The sequence below is a fragment of the Daphnia pulicaria genome, chromosome 7 (assembly GCF_021234035.1).
Source record: "Daphnia pulicaria isolate SC F1-1A chromosome 7, SC_F0-13Bv2, whole genome shotgun sequence".
Lineage (NCBI taxonomy): Eukaryota > Metazoa > Arthropoda > Branchiopoda > Diplostraca > Daphniidae > Daphnia > Daphnia pulicaria.
Genome location: NC_060919.1, coordinates 5445394 through 5468004, shown reverse-complemented (window position 1 = coordinate 5468004; position 22611 = coordinate 5445394). Strand labels below are relative to the sequence as shown.

Sequence of the window (22611 nt, the reverse complement as noted above, 5' to 3'; positions counted from 1 at the left end):
GCACTCTTCTCTCCTCTTCCATTTCCAGGTAATCTCCCTGGATCTACGCCGACACTGCATGTGCGAGTTTTAGAAAGGAATCCGCCACCCAATTTGACAAAAAGTGATAGTTTGTTTTCACGGAAATTGCGTCAGACGGTTGGATTTAGATCACTTTGTTGTTTTTGGATTTTCTTGTGATCTCTCTTCAAAATATTCTGAAAAAGCGAATTAGTTCAATTTTTTAGCTACCAACAATAGCTTTTGACACATCACCTAAATTAATCAAGCTTGAAGAATCGCAATTTGCACCAGTAGACTAGATGCTAATTTCTACATGAGATTTTTGAACTAGAAATTTTTTTACCGTCTGACGCAATTTCCGTGAAAACAAACTATCACTTTTTGTCAAATTGGTTGGCGGATTCCTTTCTAAAAAGCCTCGCACAAAAAAAATTGTCTCGTACCGGACGCTCTGTTTAATGAATTATTAATTTTGTAAGTGTTCCACAATAACAACGAGGTTAACTAGATGTAGATTATATAGATGGTTTATTTATTCAATAATAACATTTACATATTATAGAAAATTGACATTTGTGGGGAAATGGGGGTTTGAGAAATGTTGGTGGAGGTTATGGGGTTTAAGGAATAGATGTGGTTACACAGGTAGGTATATGGATGTGATAAGACAATGGATTTTATCTTATTAAAACAAACCACAAGTTCTTCTATTTAATGAAAATCAACTGCCCCCCCCCCCTATCTCCTCCTCGCTGGTTTCCCAATCGCGAAGGCATGTTTATTATTTGTTCAACGTAAAAATTCCCCGTATTACTATTTTTTTTCATTCTCAACATATAAACGGTTAACTTCATAGACGCAAATAGCAATTAAACAAAATACTGGATGTAACTGATGTAGCACAACACCAGCGATTCAACACCAAGAAACTTTTCTGTTCCTTTTCAACACATAAACGGTTAACTGCATAGACACAAATAACAATTAAAACTGGATGTAACTTTTGTGCACAACACCAGCAGTCCGGCACCAAGGAACAGCAACAGCATAACTCGAAGCAAAAAATCTTTCACCAGTATAGGCTGCAACAACATGCCATATTGGACAGCAACATCACTGCTACGTAAACATAAACCTATGACCAAAATTGAAAATAATGTTTGATCAATGGACATTATGTATAAAATTAAAAAAAAAATCACTTCAAATGGAGTTCACCCAAACATTCTATGTCAACACTATCTGATAACTATAGTTTGAACAAAAATTTACATGTAACTAGATTACTCATTTAAGATTTCAATACAAATTCATTTGAAATTTTTAGTGCTCTGCATCAAAACAAAAACATTCTTCTACAGTATCTGCCTATCTTGTCAACCAATTCCCCTTAAACAATCCATAACTCAATTTACATATGATCAAAGGAAAGAGCTATTGACATGATGAAATCCCCAAATGTTAAAATTAAACAATGTAAGCAATTATAGTAGTCCAAGCATGATACTTCCCAAGGTAGAATTTATAATTTTTATCAAATTACCATTTCAAGGAGTCTTCTTACAGTTCTACTAGATGTCCAACATTTCGGCAACCATAATGCAGCATGATCCAGCGTCAACTCAGATATGGCTGATCCCAGAAGACTTGAAGCATGGGACTCTCCCACACTGCAGGACAACATCAGCACCAAAGACTGCATGCAACAGCTCAATTTAATCACACCTTTCACTGGATGACTGCAACAAATCCATGCGCACATTAGACTGCAACAAAGAAGTGAGACTTCACCTGGCTATTGAAAAACAAAAACAAGTTACTAACAAGGAACAGAATCTCATGTGACATAACAAAACGACAGAAGTATGAAGTTAACTATACAATCTCTCAGAATTACCTTGATAAATCTTACAAAGGAATTTGTAGTTGTCAAGTTTTACAACTTGAAAATAACAAATGTAATCCACATTTCCATAATGGTCTTAACTCATAATTGCAACAGAGAAACAAAGGGGTCTACTCTCTAGTCATTAACTAAATCTGTAGCGATCAACTATCAAATGAATACAAAAAATAATAAAAAAAAAACACAAGATTTCCCAAGTTACAACCAATAATATCAATCAAATTACCAGTTCAAGAAGTTTTCCTGCAGTTACACTTGGGATAGCACCAGCTTGATAAACTGCATGCAGAAGCTGCAACTCAACCATCACTCGATCACACCTTTCACCAGCTGGCTGCAACAAAACCACATTAATGATACTACAGCCATGAAGCTCAGACTTTGTTGTGTTCTAAATTTCTGCAACAGTTGAGCAAAGGGATCTCCATTTCCGACCTGAAAATCAACTAGTAAAAATAAAACCTATTGCATTAATGCAGGAAGATTGATCAACAAAATTACTTTACTAGCTCGCTAGCTCTGAAGTGTTTCTGCACGAGATGAGACGTACAGCTAAATAACAATGGCCGACTTTTCGACAAAATGGACAGCAGTTTCGACCCACGTCATCACATTTGGCCAAGTGAAGTTATATACCAGATTGCCTGTAAATTTAGACAGAGACGTCAAAGATTAATTAAATTTAAGAAATCCAAACTAGCATTACCAATTACATTTAATGGCTAAAAATGTGGATCGACACCAATCAACTTGGAAGACACTTTCAAGTCAGCGTCAGCCGTCAGACCAAAAACAAATGACAAACATTTCTTCCTCACGAAGACACTCGCGCCACCTGGCGGATGGAGGGGGGACAGTCCGCCGTTATGGGCGACCGTAGACCGCCGTTATGGGCGACCGTAGAACTCCACCCGTCCACCGACAATAGAACCCCAATATTTTAAATAATAAAAAAAAAATGTATTTGTATGCGACAGTAGAACTCCAAAGACATAAGATGATAAGAACTCTTTTTTTAAATATTATAAAAATACCCGACAATAGAACTCTAAGAGATCTTGGAGTGACAATTGCTAAAGAAAAAAATTGCGCAAGTTATCTTGTGTGGAGGGTTGTATCAAATAATAGGTGTTGTGTTGTGTTTGCTTCTACTATTACATCGTAAAAAATGCACAGAAATTATAGGAAACAAAAGAAAATAAAATTTATTTTTTAGGGGTGCTGATAATTGTGACTCGTGATGAATGATGATTTGTCATATTTATTATCTTTCTTCAAATTAGTGACTAGTTGGGACTATCTGAAACAACTTCTGGAAGAAAATTGTGATGAAACCTGTGTGAAGATGAGAAAAAGAAAGGGGATGAAGGTTAATTAATTAAAACACGGAATGGCATTTTACTTATTAACGATTACTTATAATATACGAAAGGTATGTAGAAAATAAGACCAGCGAAAATGAAAAGTGGGACATAGAAGTATTGCACTTGTTGGGCCGCGGCTATGGGTGCGACGACCAGGATAGTCGAAACCACCATAACAATAACTGGAATGATGATGATGGGCACCTTTATTTACCAAGAAATGATTAACAATGAAAAAACCAAGGGACAGGAATTTAATAGAATCTGCTAGTAGCACCTTAATTGGTCTATGTTCGTCTTTTTTCGTGAATCCCATTACTATCAACACCACCATAGCAGCGCAATAAAAGATTGAAATTGCGAATCCGAAGAAATCTATTAGCGAAGCTATATCTCCTGGGATGATCAAAAGTATCCCCAAGAGACTCTAAATATAAGTTTGAATATTAGTTTTATAATCCAGGGTTAATGAAGATTCACTTTTACGGTCAGCAATGGGCGTCTTCCTTTCAAAGTGTATGTAAGACAGAAAATCAGGAGATTGACCTTCTCGCCCAACTACATGTGAGATCCTTGAAATACATAATTTAAATTCAAGGACTATTTGAATTTTCTTATTTCCCCTACCTTCCTGCAGCAAACAACGTTCCATTTGTTGTACCAACTACTGATATCACTACTCCGAGCGGAATAAAGAAACTGGCAGAGCCCACAGCCCAGCACTGCATCTCCCCAGTCCTTCAAACAGGATATTAATATGGCATTATAATTAAACTGATTAGTTACTAAAGAAATCTTCTTCTCACCACATCAACCACATGCGAGGAGATTATCTGTTGTGGTGTTAAAACAGTTAGATAGGAAACGTTGATGAGCACATAACAGATGGTGGTTAATGGAAGAGCGATAATAATGGCCAACGGCAGATTCCTAGAAATTAATGCAACGGAAAAATAAAAAGCGTAGTGTACAATCTACATACAGCCTAGGTGTTTATATTTGCATGCGGTGCGGACGCACCTGTACGGATTTTTCAGCTCTTCCGTAATAAACTTTAGATTGTTCCTTAAACCCAAGCAAATAACAAATAAAATCTTATTTTCAGTAATTCAATTTAAGTGTATTACCAGCCACTATAAGCCCAGAGTCCACCATAGAATGCCGTAGCTATTTGTCCGAACGAAGAGGCTGATCCTTCAAACCCAATTTCCAGATTTTCAGTGTACCCTGCATAGTAGTTAGTGTATAGGCCTACTCCAGTTACAAAACAATGATGTTAGCTCAGACTACCATACCTAAACCTAGGTAATACAATCCTCCACCAATAATGATGGCAATGGCAGTCAGTTTTCCAACCGTGAAAATGTTTTGTACGTGCGTAGCGCCCTTTATCGAGTAACAGTTAACAAAAGTAAGGGGACCTGGATAAAATGTGGCAATTTAACAGAAGGTCATTTTCAATAACTTATTCATGTACCTATACAAATGGTAGCCAGAAGTCGATCTAAAACGTAGGTTAAATAATCATCCGGACAAAAATTTACTGCCGTCAGGATAGGCGAACTGAAATACTTGACGAATGAAAGCGATAAAATTGCTACCGATGAAGGGTTAATTAGAAACACTGTAACCCAAGCGAAGATGAAGGCTAATATTGGCCCAAAGAATTTATGCGTCGGCCCAAATGCTTCAAGAAAATATATGTATTCTCCTGTGATATAATTGGAATTTAATTTTAAATTATTCAAACTTTGAATTTTAATAAGACCTTATTCCAATCAAAAGGTATGGGTCAAGCCGACCCCTTTGCGTCGCGTTGCAGTGTGAAGGGGTGCCGTGAACAGGAGATTTTATTTTGGCTCCCCCCATGTGGCATGGGACTAGGCTTGTCGGGTTAATCGTGCCCGAGGGAAGAATAGGGAGGAAAGGAAAGAATGAAGAAAAGAGGGGACCAGACTTTCCTTTTCTCCCTATTCTTCCCTCGGGCACGATTAACCCGACAAGCCTAGTCCCATGCCACATGGGGGGAGCCAAAATAAAATCTCCTGTTCACGGCACCCCTTCACACTGCAACGCGACGCAAAGGGGTCGGCTTGACCCATACCTTTTGATTGGAATAAGGTCTATATAACTTATTTTTCTACACAGGAAACAAAAAGAAAAATTGGCAGCCTTACCTCCAGATTTAGGTATCAACGTACCAATCTCGCAATAAGCTATGGCACCTAAAACGGAAAAAAAAAAAAATAAATGTTTCTTTTCTCAACTGTCACATTTAAGGCAGTCAGAGATAAATTCACGATTCAGTCAGAACTGTTTTCCCCATTATTAGTTTAGAGATTTTCTTTTAAGTTGATGGAGTCCGTAAATTACGTCACTATTACCATGCATAATCTTACAAAAACCGTATAAGCCGGGATTTTGTGAAGTCATCGGTCCGAAATTCAACATACTGCTGGTAATAAACGCAGATCGAGGTGAAAGTGTACATCCGTTTTCAACATTTTTAGTTTTCTATATACCATAGTAAATTGTTCCTATGGCAAAGCAATTGCCCAAAAGGGTGCAATCATATGTTACATTGCCAAAATTTCGCAAGATATTTTAGAAAACCGCAAAAAACACGGAATGTAAAACAGAAAGCTATCAACATCCGTCACAGTCTTACCTTATCAGACAAAACGGTCAAGGATTATTATTTATTACCTTTGTTTTACTATGTTATTTTATGTGAAAGATGTACTTTGGAATGATTTTTAGCCTCGCCCAATGGACTAATACAACAGTTTACGTAAAAAAACAAAAAAAACATGCAGGATTGACTTGCCTAGTAAAGAGTAGACACCACACACACACCAGAGAACGAGACATAATCCAGGAGACCCCGCACTGCAAATAAAATAAAAAAGGGTCGTGAATTTGTTATTTGATTTTGTTTTCATTTTTTGAAATTCATAACCTACTTGTCTAGAAGACTTCCCGCTGATACAAAGATGCCGGAGCCGATCAGAGTTCCCACGATAAAGGTAACGCCACTGAACAGTCCCACCTGAAACCATGCTGGGAAATTAATCAAAGTTTTTACGTGAATCCACAAATGCTTTACAACCCTATCAAAACATTCTAAGACTCGTAAAAATTGCGATTCTAGCAAAAAGAGGGAGTTAACAGTTAAGCCCACAATTCTACTATTATACATCTCCTCCACCTTACAAAAGTAGTAGTAAAAATGTCTTTACCTGCCGCTTCATCAGCATGTCATCTTTGTCTCTAGACTGGTCGTTGCTCAGTCTCTTGAAGTCTTGATACAGCTGTTGATCGAATTGTTTCCATCTTCGTTTGGTGTTGACAATCCATCGTTTCCATTAGCGTTCTCTGAAATGTTAACGTAGGAAGAATTAGGCAAAAGAAATATTACAAATAAGGAATGCATCGGAACCTTGGGACGAACGTTGTCGTGGAACTGAATTATTCTCCGGAGTGGAAGTCATATTTTGAAATATCTAGAAGTAGAGAAGTAAAAGATCTATAATAAATAACGGAAGTAATTTTAAATGTGTTGAACTTCACCTTTCTTTTGAAAATCCGTAATTGACCCGTTCATACGTCGCCAATTGGTTCCGTCAAAATTTTATGCAGACTAAAAGCGAGCACTGTGGAGAAGGAACTAAATAACGAAAGCATCAATGTTCGTAAAAACCCATATACCGGCTAAATATTGGAGGAATATACAGTATAATCTACTACACAAGTATATATGCCGATATCAGCCCAATTTATAACCAATGCCTATCTATTGTCGTGTTGACGATTTTTCTTCCCCTATCCATCTTATTTGAAAACGATTAAACACGCCCATTACTGCCCTAATCCATTGAAGCGTCCACTATCGCACCTTTCATTCACTTTATTAATACGGTCGATTTAAGAAAAATAAGTAAATATTACCTTTACAAAGTAGGATAAAAAAAAGTGCCTTTCACTCTTCTTCACAGTATTTTCTTTAGGTGGATATATACACTTGGCTTTCTCTAAATCTTGGTTCGGCTGTAAATCTTTTTTTGATGCTTGCGACTTTTTGCAGATGCGACAAACTTCGTTAAAACAAATTGAAAGTTCAGGAAAAGTAGGGACATCGCGAGTGGGAATGGATTTCGTTGCTCTAGTACCACTAGACTCAATTATTCAATTTTAAACACGGAATAAGGCCAACAATAATCCGTCGATAATCAATACTTCGCAGCGTAATCCAAATGAGCCTAATCGCCGTTCGAAACTGATCATTTTGCGCAGGCCAGCACAACGAATGGGCCAATGATCCGCTTGATATTATCAATAATTATTGGTTATATTAAATTTTGAAAACGATTACCAGTCCATTTAGGAGTAGCTATAAAAATTACAAAAGTTAGAAAGTTGTCTTGATATTCTCTCATGACCCTTTGCGTATTGTTAAAAGATCAAAAGTGACCATGAATAAAGAAAGTACCGCTTCCCTTTCTAGGAAATCCGCCTTCACTTCAATAATCTCTGTGGTAATGAGTTCGCCCACAACTTCCGTAAACAATTTTCTAGCTGAAAGAATAAGCACAGTTATAATGCGCACCGTGCAGAAATATTGAAATAAATAATACAAGTGAAAATATACACGGGAGATTAGTATCAGATATTCTAGCACCGTCATCCAAAATCAAAATGACGAAAAATATTGTCTTTTTAAATTTGGACTCTTAGTTTTGTTTCGTTATTCTTGGGGGCGCGTTAATTAACCGAAAGAAAGCAATGTCTCAACAAAGATGTTAAGCTACTTTTCAATTATTTCCAGTCTCAAACACTTTTGAAACTTTGCCAGCTTTTAACACGCCTATCGTCATTAGTTATGGTAAGATGAAAGTTCATCTTCTTGCCCAAAAACTATATACATCCCACTACTTATGTCTGCATCAACAATTCTTTAATGAGACGTGGCTGCAGGGCCACTTAAGGTTGGGTCTGCGGTTGGGTGCATCAACACGTATCGTTCAGCACGCCTTAGTTATTTTACATTTTGACTGATCCGTCGTTCTGAATGTTTTAAGGGATACTGTACAATTATGAATTTTTACCTGCACGTTCTGTCGGTCTAGTTGTGGTCTTGTCGAATTCCAGGCCAATTATACGATCCGCTGCATAAGAAGTTCTTCATTCCCACGGACGATCACTTTTGCCAAAGAGTGACCTAACGAGATAAACAATTAACTTTAGAAAGAGTATAATATAATGTATTAACCAAAGTAGCAAGGAAACAGCCTTCCCAAATGAATAAGTTGGGCTTGAGGCTATCTATCAAATTACCGAAAACTTCTGTAAGTATTGACCAACTTTTAATCAGTAAATTAATAGCGCAAATTTAAAGGATTTTTTTTTTCGGCGATGTAAAATAATGTAAAATATCCTAATGAAGAACAAAATAAAAAGCCGATTACAAGTTACCTATTTTATTTTAAGTCATGTTTTATTATATGGTACATTTTAACACAATAACCATGTCCGGCTAGTGCGCATGACTCAAGTCGCTCTACATATGATATCCCATCTGAGAAGTTCGCCTTTCAGTTGTAAACGAAGAAACCAAGGGTGTTGTCCATAGTTGTCGAAAATGAACGATCAGTCGACAGAAATAATTTTAATAAATATTCGTTCAACATTTTTACGTACCTATGAATGTGCGACCCTTGTCGATGGCGATAGAAAACTTTGCATTGTAATTATTGTCGTTAGCACCTAATCTAATTTCGTGGTTTTTATGAACACCTGTTTTTCACGCCAACTGCACTATACCCGCCACGTATTTTAAACCGTCATTTCACTTTCGATCAATCAACTTTGTATCGTTAAGTAATTGCTGCAATTTTGGCGATTGTCTTCCATAACCGACCATTGCCTTACCTAAACAGCAATCGCATTTCCTCCAGACTTTAAACGCGCTTAAATTCCTTCAAAGTCTTCAAAAATATTTCGTTCGTGTTCTTTTCACTTGAGAAAAATGTTTTCCATAATATAGGAAATTCGTTTCAAGATGTTCACATTGAACAACAAAGAAAAAAATTCACTTTCTCAAGTTTAAAAAAAGGACAGAAGGAAATTATACGACGGTCGACGGGATATACCTCGGCCTCGTCATCTTTCAAGTGGAATAAGGGTATATCATGGATTAGAATTTTGATCCTGCTGCTGGAATGCTGGAAACGATCGGCATAAAACAACACACCCCCGACACCCGACAAGAAAAGGGATGGCCTCACGCTTATAAAAAAATCAAGACTTGGGAGAATAACGTTAAAATATTCTAGAACAACTACATCTTAGCTCTTCTGCTGAATCACGCTTAGAACCCACAAATAGGAAATAACTAAATAATAGGATAAAACGGAATGTGTAAATTTATCTTCGCCGCCGTGATTGTGATGATGACGCTGGCTGGCGAGAACTCCACGCATCCAATTGTTAAACACTTTTCCAACAAAATTGTTTTCGCGTGTAAAAAGACACCCTGAAGATTTCTAAGAAAATATTCAGAATTATTGCTAGCAGCAAAATATTAATTGTATCAAAGTCTTTTAAATTTTTTCTACCTGAAATAGTGAAATATTTAATACGGCGATCGTTATTCGACGATTAACTGTCGTCGTCGTTCGACGATTCCGCTTTGTCTTTGGAAGCAATTGTCTGCTCTACCTGTTCAGTCATTTTTGTCTACTCTAAAGCAAAGGTCTTGTCGATCAATTTACATATTTTATTTCTTCAGTTAAAATTTTCCGAGTTGAAATGAGCGACCAACAAGCAAATAAAGAAATTCTTCCACTACCAGGAAGCACAGTTTGGTGCCAAACGCAGACCGAAGTTGTTCAACTGAAGTTTGAGTGGACCTTTCAACAGTTTGCGTTCCTGAAATCTTTTGAAAACTGGGGAGATTATTATTCAGCTGAATTTTTTCACGAAAAAACCCCTGAATCGAAGTGGACTCTGCACTTGATTGATCAGAGTTCCAATATGAAGGTCAACCTGGAAAGGCCTTATCCGAATCACCAATTGGATGGTTCCGTCCGAGTGACGATTGCGATGTCGAATAAAAAACGCGAAAAGATTTTACCGCAAAAACACAGTTTACCTCGCTATACTCAATTGCCTTTTTGTGTTTATCAGATCGAGAAAAAAGTATTGGTGGAATCCGAGTGCTTCGTCAATGGGAAACTCACCATCGACTGTGAGATTGAAAGTTTCATTCCCAAGAGACCGGTCATTCTATCAGGCAAGCCGTCTACAGTGGCAGATTTCCATGAGAAACGATTCAACAATACCGCTCAACTCATTGCTCAACTGGAAGGACTCTATGAAACTATGAAGTTTTCCGACATCACCATTAACGTCCACGGACAAATTTTACATCAATTTAAAGCTCACAAGAACATTTTGGCCGCAAGAAGTCCATTTTTCGCCGCGATGTTTGAGCACCCAACTAAAGAAAATTGAACGAACCAAATCGAAGTTGAAGACGTCGAGCCGGACGTGTTTAATGAAATCCTCCGCTTCATCTACACTGGGAAAGTGTCGGAGTCAAAGATGGGGAAGATGTGCGTCGGAATTCTTGTGGTTGCGGATAAATATCTATTGGGGCAGTTAAAATCGGAATGTGAGACTCAATTAATTCATCGAATGTCGGCAGAAAATTGTCTTGAATTACTTTTAACACCCATGAACACCATCCGGCGTTTTATTTGAGGAAGTACGCGGTCGAATTCTTCCGTCAATTTTCAGGCGAAGTGATGGCGACGGACGAATGGGTAAAGGCCGAAAGGTCATCCGGAGCTATGTCTCACTATCCTGGGAGCTTGTCAAATCTCTCGTTAAAATAAATTTTCAATATTGATTATCTGGTCTCGAGGGGGAAAGAGAAATTCATCACTATGTTCAATTTCTATTATAACGTTCGAATAAAAAGGCCATACATCGTTATTCCTGTGATGTTTGCTCGGCGTTTTTCTAATGGGTGGCGCGCAGTTGCTAGCTGACATCGCCCAGTTCTGTAAGTTAATAGGCGCGGAACAAGATGAAAATATTGGCAAATTATTGCTAAATATAAAAACAAGTTACTAAAGGTTGACAACCATATTAATTCGTGCTTGCTACCAGGAACAAACCACGAGTTTGAAAAGCTTCGATTAGAACAGTTGTTTAGTTTTTGGCTTTTACTTTATCATCTGTAGGTTCAACGACATCATGAGTGTTTAATATATTACGACGTAAAATTATTACAGAAACCATATAAATTTTTCATTAGCCAAAAAGACACGCTGAACCCTGTCCACTTTCAGTTTGTGCCTGACTGAACGTCTGCAGACGCAAGTGTACGGTTTCTATTTTCACGCTGTTCCTATTTGCATTATACTGTGGGGCCATGGTTAAAAGGGAGAATATACCGTAAAACAAGAATAATTTCATACTACTAAACTAGCAATTGAAAATGTAGCTACTATAATAATATAATAATATATAATAGATAATAAATAAAATTGATGGGATTGGGAAGATTGAAAAACAGGACAGACTCGAAACATAGTGTGACCGGTAAAAAGCTGTAGAAGTACGAGTAATCAGCTAATTCAAGCCACCTGTATCCCAGATTCCTGCACAAAACAGATTCTACACGGTAGAGCCAACAACAATAGGTTTCCATTACATCTGAGTCACAGATGCTGTGTCACTTGGATTCGTTCCGAAGCGGACGTGGCTATTCTAATTTGACGAAGAGATAGATGCAATACTTCATACGTGCCCTAATTTCTATCGATCAGATGTGCATTAAAAACAGAGTCAATAATCGGAACTGTATAAAAGGCGGAGGTTTCGAATAGAAATTTCGGCCGCTCATCCAACGCTATACAAGAACATATAGCTCTTCCTGAGGTGAGTTACAGTCAACACGAAATTTGCTTAACGTTCATTTGCCATTAACGAATGGAATACTAATGCAGGTACAGAAAAGGTCAATTTACCTTCGTCGCCGTGATTGTGATGATGGCACTCGCTGCAAGACTCCACGCAGCCGAATCTGGTAAAATTTGAACAGTTATTTTGACGTAAAGTTTTGCTGGGATATCAGTTTCAATTCATTATTTTGTTTCAATCGAATATTAAGGCTAAATTCCTGTTGGGAATCAAAACTAAGTCCGAACATGGAGTACGAAAATCGATTTTCAACGAAACGCACGCGGGGACCAAGAAGCACAGCTCTAAAAAGGGCGTCATTTTCCAAATGCGGCAAATTGGCCACAACGCCTTCTCAGTTTTGGTAATTCATTCCAATCTGTCTCTTACTTGATATCGCTCAAACATTTTGCCCAATTGGTGCCCGAAATATCTCAAACAAAAATTTGCTTCGTTCTAAATTATTCAAATCAAGACCTCAGAAGAAAAGAAACGTCATTTCGGCGCTTTTAAACCTGTCCGTGATTCGCGGAGTTGCTAGACAAGCCCTGCCCTGTTCGGTAAGTTCAATGTGAAATATTCACATCAGAAATTTCCAAGCTGAACATTTTAACAAACTAGATTGACTACCGAACTGATTCGTGCTTGCCTCCTGAGGGACCAAGGCGGATGTGGAAGCTGCTGGGCTCACTCCGCCACTGCTGTGGTTGAATTTGGCAAATGTAAGAAGTCCGATGGAACTGCCCTCGATCTAAGGTTGGTAAAATAGCTTTAACAACAAATATTAGATTAAAAGACTTTATGGAATTTTACATGATTACCAGCGAACAATAGATAGTCGATTGCAGCCGTGAGGACGGCTGCTCCGGTGGATGGAAACAAGTAGCTTGGCAATATTTGGCGTCCAACGGTGGCCAAACTGACGATAGTTCCTATCCTTACACAGCCGAAACTAAACTAACATGCGTTTTCAGTCCTTCGGATATGTCGATCGGAGCTGAAATTTCTTCCTCAGATCCTGTGGAATTGGTCGCTTGGCAAGATCCTACTGCCATGATGACTGTTTTGGCTGGCGGGAGGATCATTTCCATCTATATGCAGCTGCCGGTAAGCGTCTTCAGTTACGAGTAAAATACCTGCTGGATGCACTTTTTATTTGTCAAGTTAACCGTTAAAAATAATTGATCGACTTTTCAATGACGACCAATGAATAGGATCGTATGCTCACCCCATGAACGTCGTTGGTTACGGCACATAGGATCAAAACGATTATTGGGTAAATTTAATCAGCTACTACTTCCTAAAAAAAATTTGAAATTTAAAGTTAATCCCAATTTTTAAAAACAATAAATTAATTAAATCAGGTCGTTCGTTATTCGTGGAGTGAAGGATGGGAAGCCGCCGGATACGTTCTCGTTCGCAGAGGCGTTGACTTATGCTGGATTGAATACTATTCTCGCAGTACTACTATTGTTTAAAGGACAATATTAAAAAAAAAATAATAATAATAATCACCTCTATGTACTTGATTGCATTGTTATTTGATATTCTTGGTTTAAGGCAATACAATTCTGTGTGGGAGTGCCTCGCAATTTTTCGTTGAATATGGCCAATGTCAACATTCATATTTGTATTGCCAAGACCAATTGTTTGGGAAATACCATCAATTATGATGGTATAATAGTAAAATACCTCGTCTTTGGAGGGTACACCCTCCCCAATAAATATTTTACTTAATTCAAACCATGCCCTGTAAGATATTTCAAATTAAGGAATATCTATTTGTCCCAGCCCGATGTCAGATCGAAACGTATGTGCCTAGATATCCTATCCAACGTATGTGCCTAGATATCCAATCCACACTATGAGGAAAGTCGTCTATAAAGGCGGATTTCGATGAAAAATCATTCAGCGACAGTGATCAATGCGAAACAAAAAAGATAGAATTTAACTCACCAATTCGAAGTTAAAGACCTTAAACCGGTCATGTTTAATGAAATCCTCCACTTCATCTTTGCTGGAAAGTGTCGGAATCAACGATTGGGAGATGCCCGCCGGAATACTTGCAGTCGCCGATAAAAATCTGTTGGAACTGTTAAAAATGGAATGCGAGACTCAATTTTCCCATAAAACATCGGCAGAGAATTGTCTGGAATTACTTTAAATAGTGACCAATGAACATCATCCAGCGTTTTATATCAAGTTTCTTCCGAAAATTTCTCAGGTGAAATGATAGCGATGGACGAATGGGAAAAGGCAGAACGAGGTCATCAAGTCATCCAGATCAGTGTTTCAGTATGTTGAAGGTCTCCTCTCGTCAAGTTTCCTTAAAATATATTTAGAATGTTGATTATGTTTAAGACAAGAACTTAAGTACATTTATATTTTCTTTAATACGTGAAGCTGTAATTAATTTGGTCATGTTTTTTTGTAGCATAAGAATTTTCTATTCAGAAATAAATAGACATCGAGTTTTCAATGGTTGTGAATACAGGAAAGCTGCGAGTTGAAGGACTGGACTGAACCTTTGTCAAAATTATAGTTAAACCCATATAGAACAGATCCAGCCAACAGACTGTGACTATTTTCCGAGTCCATCTGTTAGGTACGCAGCTTTCGCTTGTGTTGTTTGATATCTGGCTACAATTCCACACCAAATAATACTTTTCAAGGATTAAAGCTACCGATACGTGTATGCTAATCACCATTTCGTACCCTGTTGACGAGTCCACAATAAACACCCGAGGGGTTCGCACGCATCAAGCTCAACACTCCTTTTTATACACCTTGTTTTAAATATTTTTGGAAATCGTGTACAGAAATAGTTCGTTTACCCATTATTTCTTGATTGTTGGTTAGCTCAATTTTCTTCACCGTTATAAAAATGGCAAAAAGTATTAGCATTCTCATCTTGGTCCATATTTGTGGGGAAATTAATATCCAGGCTGCCGACGATGTCGAAGCCGCTTGTAAGAAATATCAGGTATAGCCCACTTTTAAATGTTTTGTACAATAAACTGATTCCACCAATACTTTCACTCCAAAGGACGAATTCCCGTTAGGAGTTCAAACGAAAGCCGAATTAGGAAAACGCGAATCCATCTTTGAGGAAACGCATGCCAAGATTACGGAGTATACAACTCTAAAAAAAAGGCGCCACTTTTGAAATGTAGCACAACGCCTTCTCAGTCATGGGAATTACTTACCTTTATTGAAATTTTCTGTAAAGTAGATCCGTCTGCTTCCCTTGTTCATTTTAAAGACTGAAGACGAACAGCAACCTTATTTCGGAGCACTTGAACCGGTCCCACCTTCCAATTTGCCTGGTATCTTGTCTGAGCGACAACTGAGCAGAGTAAGTCTATTGAACTACTGTAGACAGGAAATTCGGCTGCTCTGGCGGATGGGAACACGAGGCTTGGCAATACTTGGCTTCCAACTGCGGCCAAACTGACGAAAAATCCTACCCTTACACAGCTAAGGCTGGAGATTGCAAGTTTTGCACTCGGAATATGACAATTGGAGCTCAAATTAATTCTTCAAATCCTGTACAATGGGTTCCAGCAGGAGATCAAAAGGCCATGATGATCAGCATCTTGTCGGGAAAACGAATCCTTTCGATTTATATGCAACTGCCCGATAGTTTCATGAACTAAAAGTAAATGATAAAAAAAAATACACTTAAAATAATTAATTGCTTGCGACATGAAGAAGTGGAGTTTTCAACGACAGCAATTGCGTTTCCAGAAAGGATCACGCTATGAACATCGTCGGATATGCACTCTGAATGGCGTTAATTATTGGGTAAATACGAAAGCAAAATTACCTGTCATCTCAATAACTACATTTTTCTAATGAATTAAAACAAGGTCGTACGAAATTCGTTGGGTAACAAGTGGGGAGCTGCCGGCTACATTCTTGTCCAGCGTGGTGTCGATTTGACCATGATTGAAAAATGCGTTCGTACTACTAACGTAATTTAATCAGATTTCCTTTACTCTATATCTCATCCTATAATTTCTTTTGTTTCCTCATTAATATTAACTAGCAATACAATTATGGGAGAATATCTGTACCGCACACTGAGTCATTCCGCTGATAGTATGAATAACGGAATCAAATGAGAAATTTTTGTTTTTAGTTGCCATCCCCCTATTTTTAGCTTGTAATCTTATTTCTCATCCCCTATTTTATATGAAAATCATTCATCATTGATAATGGCTGTTAACGATACAGAGCTATAGAAAAATATTATACTAAAAATATATCTCAAATTCTTTGGCTACCAACAGACCAATTAATAAATTAGTTGTCAGCTTCTTCCAAAGAATCCCAGAAAAAAAAATCAATGATAACATCCAGATGATTTAAGTAATGCTAAGAGAGTAACATTAGCATTACTCCCAAAAACATTAGCAGAAAACTAAAGAATTATGAACTCTAAATAGAAAAAAAGCGGAAAAGACAATCCACCCTGCGTTTAAAACTTCGTTCACTTTATCAAGGATTCTAACTTTGAACCGTTACCTTCAGTTAACAGCAAAAATTACCGTAAATTCCGTCACAATATTGGCGTGGAAGCATCCGTCACAGGTGAAAGGTGTAGAAAAAGGGGTAGACGAGTCCTTGTGACGGAGAAAAAGTAAAAAGTGAAGAACTGGAAAGAGGAGAATTAAGCAGTGCCGGTATTATGCTCCACATGCTTGGTTTGTCGAGGGATAGTCCCCCACACAGATGGCAGTGAAACAAGTAACACCTAAGCAAATAGCATGACAAATTAATGAATGAAAAATAAAGAAGTCTTGGTTTCTAAAATGACTCACTTTACTTTAAAGGTCTATTCGTGTACACTTGGGCAGGTATCCTTGCTGCTTGCCCAGCAAATTTTGACGACCAATAGTTGTTTGTCGTAGAGATTATAAATTTGTTTGGACCCAGCATCCAACTGAGCCATTAAAAACAAATCTCGATTCTCTCCAACTCTGGAACATCTAGGCAGAAAGTGGGCTGTCCATGTCAATGATTCAGCAATTTTCGGCGTTATAATTTCAACATTCTCAGTGGCTAAAGGTTTTTTTTACAGGCAGTGTTACTTTGTTCGACTTTGTTGCCAGCTGTAGTCACTGTGATAATGGGTGTGTAGACTCGAATATGAGATTCCTGCTATTTCAAGGAAGACATTATTTCCAGGTTAATCAATTTAGGTTGAGATTAATGGTTGAGATTAGTTTTGCCAATAGCTCAAGAAGTTGTAGCCAAATGATCAATGTAATAATTGCACACTGATAAAGGTACACAGGAAAATGTTATCATAGGACTATAGGATTTTAAAGACATACATATCATAGGATAATAGACATTTAAAATACAGTGTAAATTAACCAATGTCTACCTCGTGTGATTTTTGAATCCTGGGATGGTTTCAACATTTATTTGTCTTGGCTTCTTTGTTTCTACCACGTGCATGGCACGGCAGAGGCAACGACTCACGTGTAAAGAGGACCACCAGCAGTCTGGCACCAGTGAATAGCACAAACTGTCAATTTGGATTTTGGGCAATCGAATAACGAAGACGAACTTTTTGGTACTAATTAATGCTTACAACATTCTAACTATGTAACATTACAATTGTTCAAACTTCCGGAAAAAAACCATGCTCATGGCTAAATTGGAAACCTAGCCGACACACCCGTCCCCGTAGCCGAGGCATGACCAGCCGAACGGCGAACGGCCGCCGAATTTACGTGAGACTCTGAGAACTGTGAACCAATGTTGCCAATTTATGAATTGCCAAGCCGACTGATAAAATGTTTGTCAATACAGAGCAATAGATCCCTGGTCGGTTCACGGCTGTGTTGGCTTCCCCATCTCGATTTTAGGGTAAACGTAAGCCGATTTTCAGGGGGTTTTAGGGCGGGGCCTGTCAGAATTGTGAAGGGTAAAAATGAAACAGAGCCATCTAGGCTCTCAAAAGTAGCTGAGCGTAGTAGCTGACACACTCACTAGAGGCGCTCATCCATTTTTACAAATCGGCTTACGTTTACCCTAAAATCGAGATGGGGAAGCCAACACAGCAAGGGCCAAAGGGCCGCAAAGGGCCAAGGTATTCCGTCTCATTTGTTAAAAAAAAAATAATCTGGGCAAATTTGAGAGCATACCAAGACATGGGGGGGGGGGGACTTTTTTTTCTGCCATAATTCCGAACATGGAGGTATGCACTGTCCTGTCATGTTTTATTCAATTGCACTTTGCATCCTTTCCATTCACCGGCGTTAAGTATCGCTATCGGTACACGTGCCCTCACGGTTCTCAAGGGAACTATTGCACACCCGGGGTAAAGTCCCGTTTATGATAGATTTCTTTCCGTTCTGCTTCATCGGAACCGAACGAATAGTTCGCCTTTTCAAAACTCGTTCCTTTTGTACCGCACCCGACTTCCAATTTAATTTAATAGGATATTCGCAATCGGGGAAATGAATGTGCTCATGGCGCTTAACCATCTAATAAAAACTTTGTCTTTTCAAAATTCAAATCAATAATAAAATTAATAAAAATAATAAAAATAAAAATAAATCCGCTCAAAGTTCAAATCCAAACTCCAAAGGCGATATTTTTTAAAAGTCTCTTTCGCCGACTACTAGATGGCTCCCGTGGGGTTGGGCGAGGCCTAAATTGCCTAAATAGAAAACACAATCGCGCGGCTTCAATTTTTGGTTTTCGTTTCGTTTTAGCATGTTTTAGTATTGTTATCATGATTGCAATATTGTGCTTGTGTTCTTCAGTTCTAGCAAGTCAATTTAATTACCCTAATTCTACTAATAAAATTTTGGTGTAGCACAAACTATACCAATTGATGACAAAAAGAATCTGACCATGAGATCTTGGGTTTGCCAGGAGTTTCCTGAAATTGTTATGGTAAGCAACTTCCTCAGTAGTTATGTTATGAAACAAATAGAAATAGGTATAGTTGAAGTGATTTATTAAAATTAAAAATCTGCAATTTATTGCATCTCTTGTTTTGAGTTGCAGATGTTGTGTTTCAATGTCACGCAGTTGGAGTCAAGAGTCGAAGTTTGCATACCAGAGCATGGAGATAGCTTTGGGATCCCAGAATCACTGCTTTATGAAAATGGTAAAGGAGGTTAAATTTTTAGTGCATATGCTTATTTTGCCCCCACCTCTTATCAAATAGAGATTTGAGTACATACTAACAAACTCACATTTTTGATGAATCAAGTTATTGTTATTATTGTTGACGAGCCACTTTTCTCTGGGTCCTTAAACTGGACTTCACAAGCTACTGGTAACAATGACCTTATTATTGAGCTGAATTTAAACAACTCTGACAAGAAAATAAGTCTGCATCTAATCACGTATTTATATTCATATTTATAGGTAATCAAATTTTGAAACATTTCTGTTTATTCTAAGTTTCTGATGACCTGCACCTTTGCATTCATTCATTTACATTGCACAAGAAATTTTTTTATCTCTTGATCTTGAATCCTTATCAAAATAAATAAATGATTTATGTTAGAAGACCAGCTCGTTTGCAAACATGATTTTCATTTTTTAGATAGTCTTTTTTAACTGGTTGTTTGATTAGCTCACTTCCTATGTATAATGTAATAGACGAGTCAGATTTTATTTCAATGGGAAATGAAAAGGGGTCAATGTTTTATTAACTTTTCACAGTTGCTTTACAATTAAAACTTACAAAAGGCCATAATTCCAAATATCATGTACCAGCTTCAATGAGAATCGTAAAATCGAACGTGCAGTTGCTGCAGAGTGCAGACGAATATACCATAACGTCTGCAAGGATATCGTAACGTGGATTTTCCCTCATGTAAATTCCTGGATATTTAATTACGCTTAGTTTATAATATCTTTTTTAAAGATGAATATTACGTGAAATTTTCTTTTTCGAGCGATACAATTAAATTGAACGAGTTGAAATAGAGATAAAGTTCACAAAAATCTGAAATAGTGCTCGCTTGGCTCGTTGCAAACGCAGTGATCCGAGTAGGAGTCTATATATAGGAGTGTCCTAATCCCTTTAAATTATGAATTTTCAGAAGTTTTTCTACACTTTCTCAAACAACTATTCCCCTGATTATCACAGTCTGAAGTTCATTGATACGTCGAAGTAGTATCGTTCTTGAAAATGAGTTTTTCGAAGAAGTTGAAGAGTTTGTTTCGTACGAAGAAGAGGAGCGTAATTGTCAAGGAAAAGTCGACATGCGTACTCTTAAGTTTGATTTACTTTGAAGAAGATCGATATGTACCGAATCGTCCGATAGTTACTTGTGGTCGTCAAAATGCGCTGACACAAGTTTGGACCTTGAATGAACATATCTCAACACCAGTCGACAACGAGAAGCTCCTGGATGTCATTCAACAATCTGCTAAGCCTTCTCTCCCCCAGCAGAACGAGGACACTCTTCCTCCCGTTACCATCCCGGAAGCGTCAACTTTGGTCCCCGTGGCGGTGGAAGATGACAAGTCAGCGGCGGAGTATAGTACTGATTACCCAACATTTATCGATGCAGAGGTACAAACGGATCAAGTAGAGGCGCAGGAAACGGCAGTCGTCGACGTGGACACTCAAACTTCATCGGCAACTATCGAGGATTTTCCGCTACATCCGGATCCGGTAGTTGCGCCGATTCAGCACTCTGACTCCCAGATTCGTCCCGTTGATAATGAAGATCTAACGCAGCCAATCGTACACCGATTATCCCCCGAACCTGCTGTGACTCCTGCTCACACGATTGATTACAAGGAAATGTATGACAATACTTGCATACAGTTTTCAGCGATGCACCGACGGGTGCGAGGACTTATTTCTTCCCGTGCCGTTTTACAACGCGAAAACGTAAGACTCCTTGACCAAATCGAGATAAAGAACAGAGAGCTCGAAGAAGAAATTGCCTCGTCAAGTAAGAATTTGAAAGATTTGGAAAGCGAACACAGCGCCAACCTGGAGAAAATGAGAGGTTTTCACAACACCTTGCTCGAGAACCGTAACATCAAAATCGCTGAACTCGAGCAAACCATCTCAGATTTAAACCAAAAACTCGATGACTTCGAAGATGACAGCCGGACAGAAATGCAAGAAACGAGGAAAAGGTATTCAGTCGTCATCCGAAAGCATAATGAATACTTACAGCAACTAGAATCCCGCATTGAGGAGTTAACGAAGCATAACACCGAGTTAAACCTGTCTATTGACGAACTGGAACTTGCCTCCTTCTCCCTGCCGAATTACTACAAACTTCTGGGTGTGGAACGCGAGAAGGCCTCCAAAGAAAAGGTACAAAGTTGCTTCCGCAAGAAGATGCGTCTAATACACCCGGACAAGATGAAACCCGACGTGGACGAAAAAGCCTTCGCTAAAGCAAAAGCATTAGGTGAAGCCCTTCATAGAGGTAGACTGATTCTATCGGACCCGAATCTCAAAGAACATTACGACGAATGGATCGATATGATTGATATCAAAAACGCTGAAGATAGGATTCGAGAGTATGAGGCCAATGAGGCTCGCTATGCAGAGAGATATTGGAACAAGTACTAACCTGTTCACCTGATGGATTCGCGCTCGCTGAGTTGGATTTTTTTTGTTTTGGTTTTTTTTATCGAAGTTAAGTATAATGGTTGAAGCTGAATGTCAGTCTTGCGATTGGTATTTGTTGATTTGTGATGACGCTCCCTCCTCGTAACAATCCGGAAGGGAATGGTGGGTGAACCTGTCAATGGAGTTGGTGTGTCGCTGTTGTGCGTGGGGACTTCTGAATATACTTTGAACTGCACAAGCTGATTTGTCATTGGGAAGTACGAAAGTGCTTACACAATACAACTCCTCTAACAGTCAGAGAAGTAGGTTGTCCTCACCCTACATGTCAGTGTAACATTTGACTACCTTGACAGGGGGTTTATTTACCCTTAAATGAGTCCACCAATTCTTTACGGTAAGTTACGATGGAGACAGCCGAGCAAGTTGACCATTATCGATTGTAGGGCTGGTTCAGTTTCAATCATTTGCGCTTTGGTTTTTTTAATTTTTTTGTCTTTCTTTTTTCTCAATAAATCGGGTTCTGTCCCATATATAATCTCAATTATTTCTACCGTGTTGTTTTACCTTTTCTTATTCCCCATCATTTATGATACTTTTAAATTCGATGGCATATGTATGCTATTTATTGAACGGCATATGCTATTTTAATTTTCATGAAACAAAAATTACATCAACACATCTCTTCTGGTACATCTGGTACCGTACCTTGCTAAAAACGCAGGTAGCTGACAACAAATGAACTATATTGTCGACGAAGCTGACCCACCATCCCGAAAGATGCTGCTGTTCTCTAG

The 22611-nt window shown here is 38.3% G+C and overlaps 2 protein-coding genes and 2 long non-coding RNA genes across 10 annotated transcripts; 1 reads left to right on the top strand and 3 right to left on the bottom strand.

The window, feature by feature from the left end:
• Positions 1 to 714: 714 nt before the first annotated feature.
• On the bottom strand, positions 715 to 2719 carry LOC124350243. Of its 2 annotated transcripts, none has more exons than XR_006920552.1 (5): positions 2623 to 2719; positions 2411 to 2553; positions 2136 to 2355; positions 1547 to 1798; positions 715 to 1138 (listed from the first exon to the last, which is right to left on the bottom strand). It is a non-coding gene; the product is annotated as an uncharacterized LOC124350243 (long non-coding RNA). The 2 variants fall into 2 exon arrangements; XR_006920553.1 differs by having other exon boundaries at positions 2616 to 2694.
• Positions 2720 to 2916: 197 nt separating this feature from the next.
• On the bottom strand, positions 2917 to 7462 carry LOC124349841 (b(0,+)-type amino acid transporter 1-like). Of its 6 annotated transcripts, none has more exons than XM_046800737.1 (14): positions 7222 to 7462; positions 6713 to 6940; positions 6513 to 6648; positions 6101 to 6333; positions 5451 to 5498; positions 4751 to 4984; positions 4569 to 4694; positions 4401 to 4500; positions 4294 to 4338; positions 4080 to 4203; positions 3901 to 4011; positions 3760 to 3845; positions 3326 to 3700; positions 2917 to 3244 (listed from the first exon to the last, which is right to left on the bottom strand). In XM_046800737.1, exons 4-12 carry the CDS (start codon positions 6330 to 6332, stop codon positions 3807 to 3809), a joined length of 1059 nt encoding a protein of 352 aa, XP_046656693.1. In that variant the 5' UTR covers position 6333; positions 6513 to 6648; positions 6713 to 6940; positions 7222 to 7462; the 3' UTR covers positions 2917 to 3244; positions 3326 to 3700; positions 3760 to 3806. The 6 variants fall into 6 exon arrangements, with proteins under 6 accessions (XP_046656693.1, XP_046656694.1, XP_046656690.1 ...); XM_046800738.1 differs by having other exon boundaries at positions 6713 to 6776; XM_046800734.1 differs by lacking the exon at positions 7222 to 7462 and having other exon boundaries at positions 3326 to 3477; positions 3551 to 3700; positions 6713 to 7211.
• Positions 7463 to 10080: 2618 nt separating this feature from the next.
• Positions 10081 to 10785, top strand: LOC124348538 (speckle-type POZ protein-like). Its single transcript, XM_046798768.1, has one exon. The coding sequence runs from the start codon at positions 10081 to 10083 to the stop codon at positions 10783 to 10785; it is 705 nt and encodes a 234-aa protein (XP_046654724.1).
• A 1125-nt stretch (positions 10786 to 11910) lies between these two features.
• Positions 11911 to 18052, bottom strand: LOC124350254. Its single transcript, XR_006920591.1, has 14 exons — positions 17867 to 18052; positions 17633 to 17776; positions 17064 to 17403; positions 16791 to 16996; positions 15447 to 15892; positions 15274 to 15380; positions 15075 to 15185; positions 14946 to 15014; positions 14400 to 14566; positions 14197 to 14332; positions 13469 to 14118; positions 13062 to 13376; positions 12871 to 12991; positions 11911 to 12364 (listed from the first exon to the last, which is right to left on the bottom strand). It is a non-coding gene; the product is annotated as an uncharacterized LOC124350254 (long non-coding RNA).
• Between the last annotated feature and the right edge of the window lie 4559 nt (positions 18053 to 22611).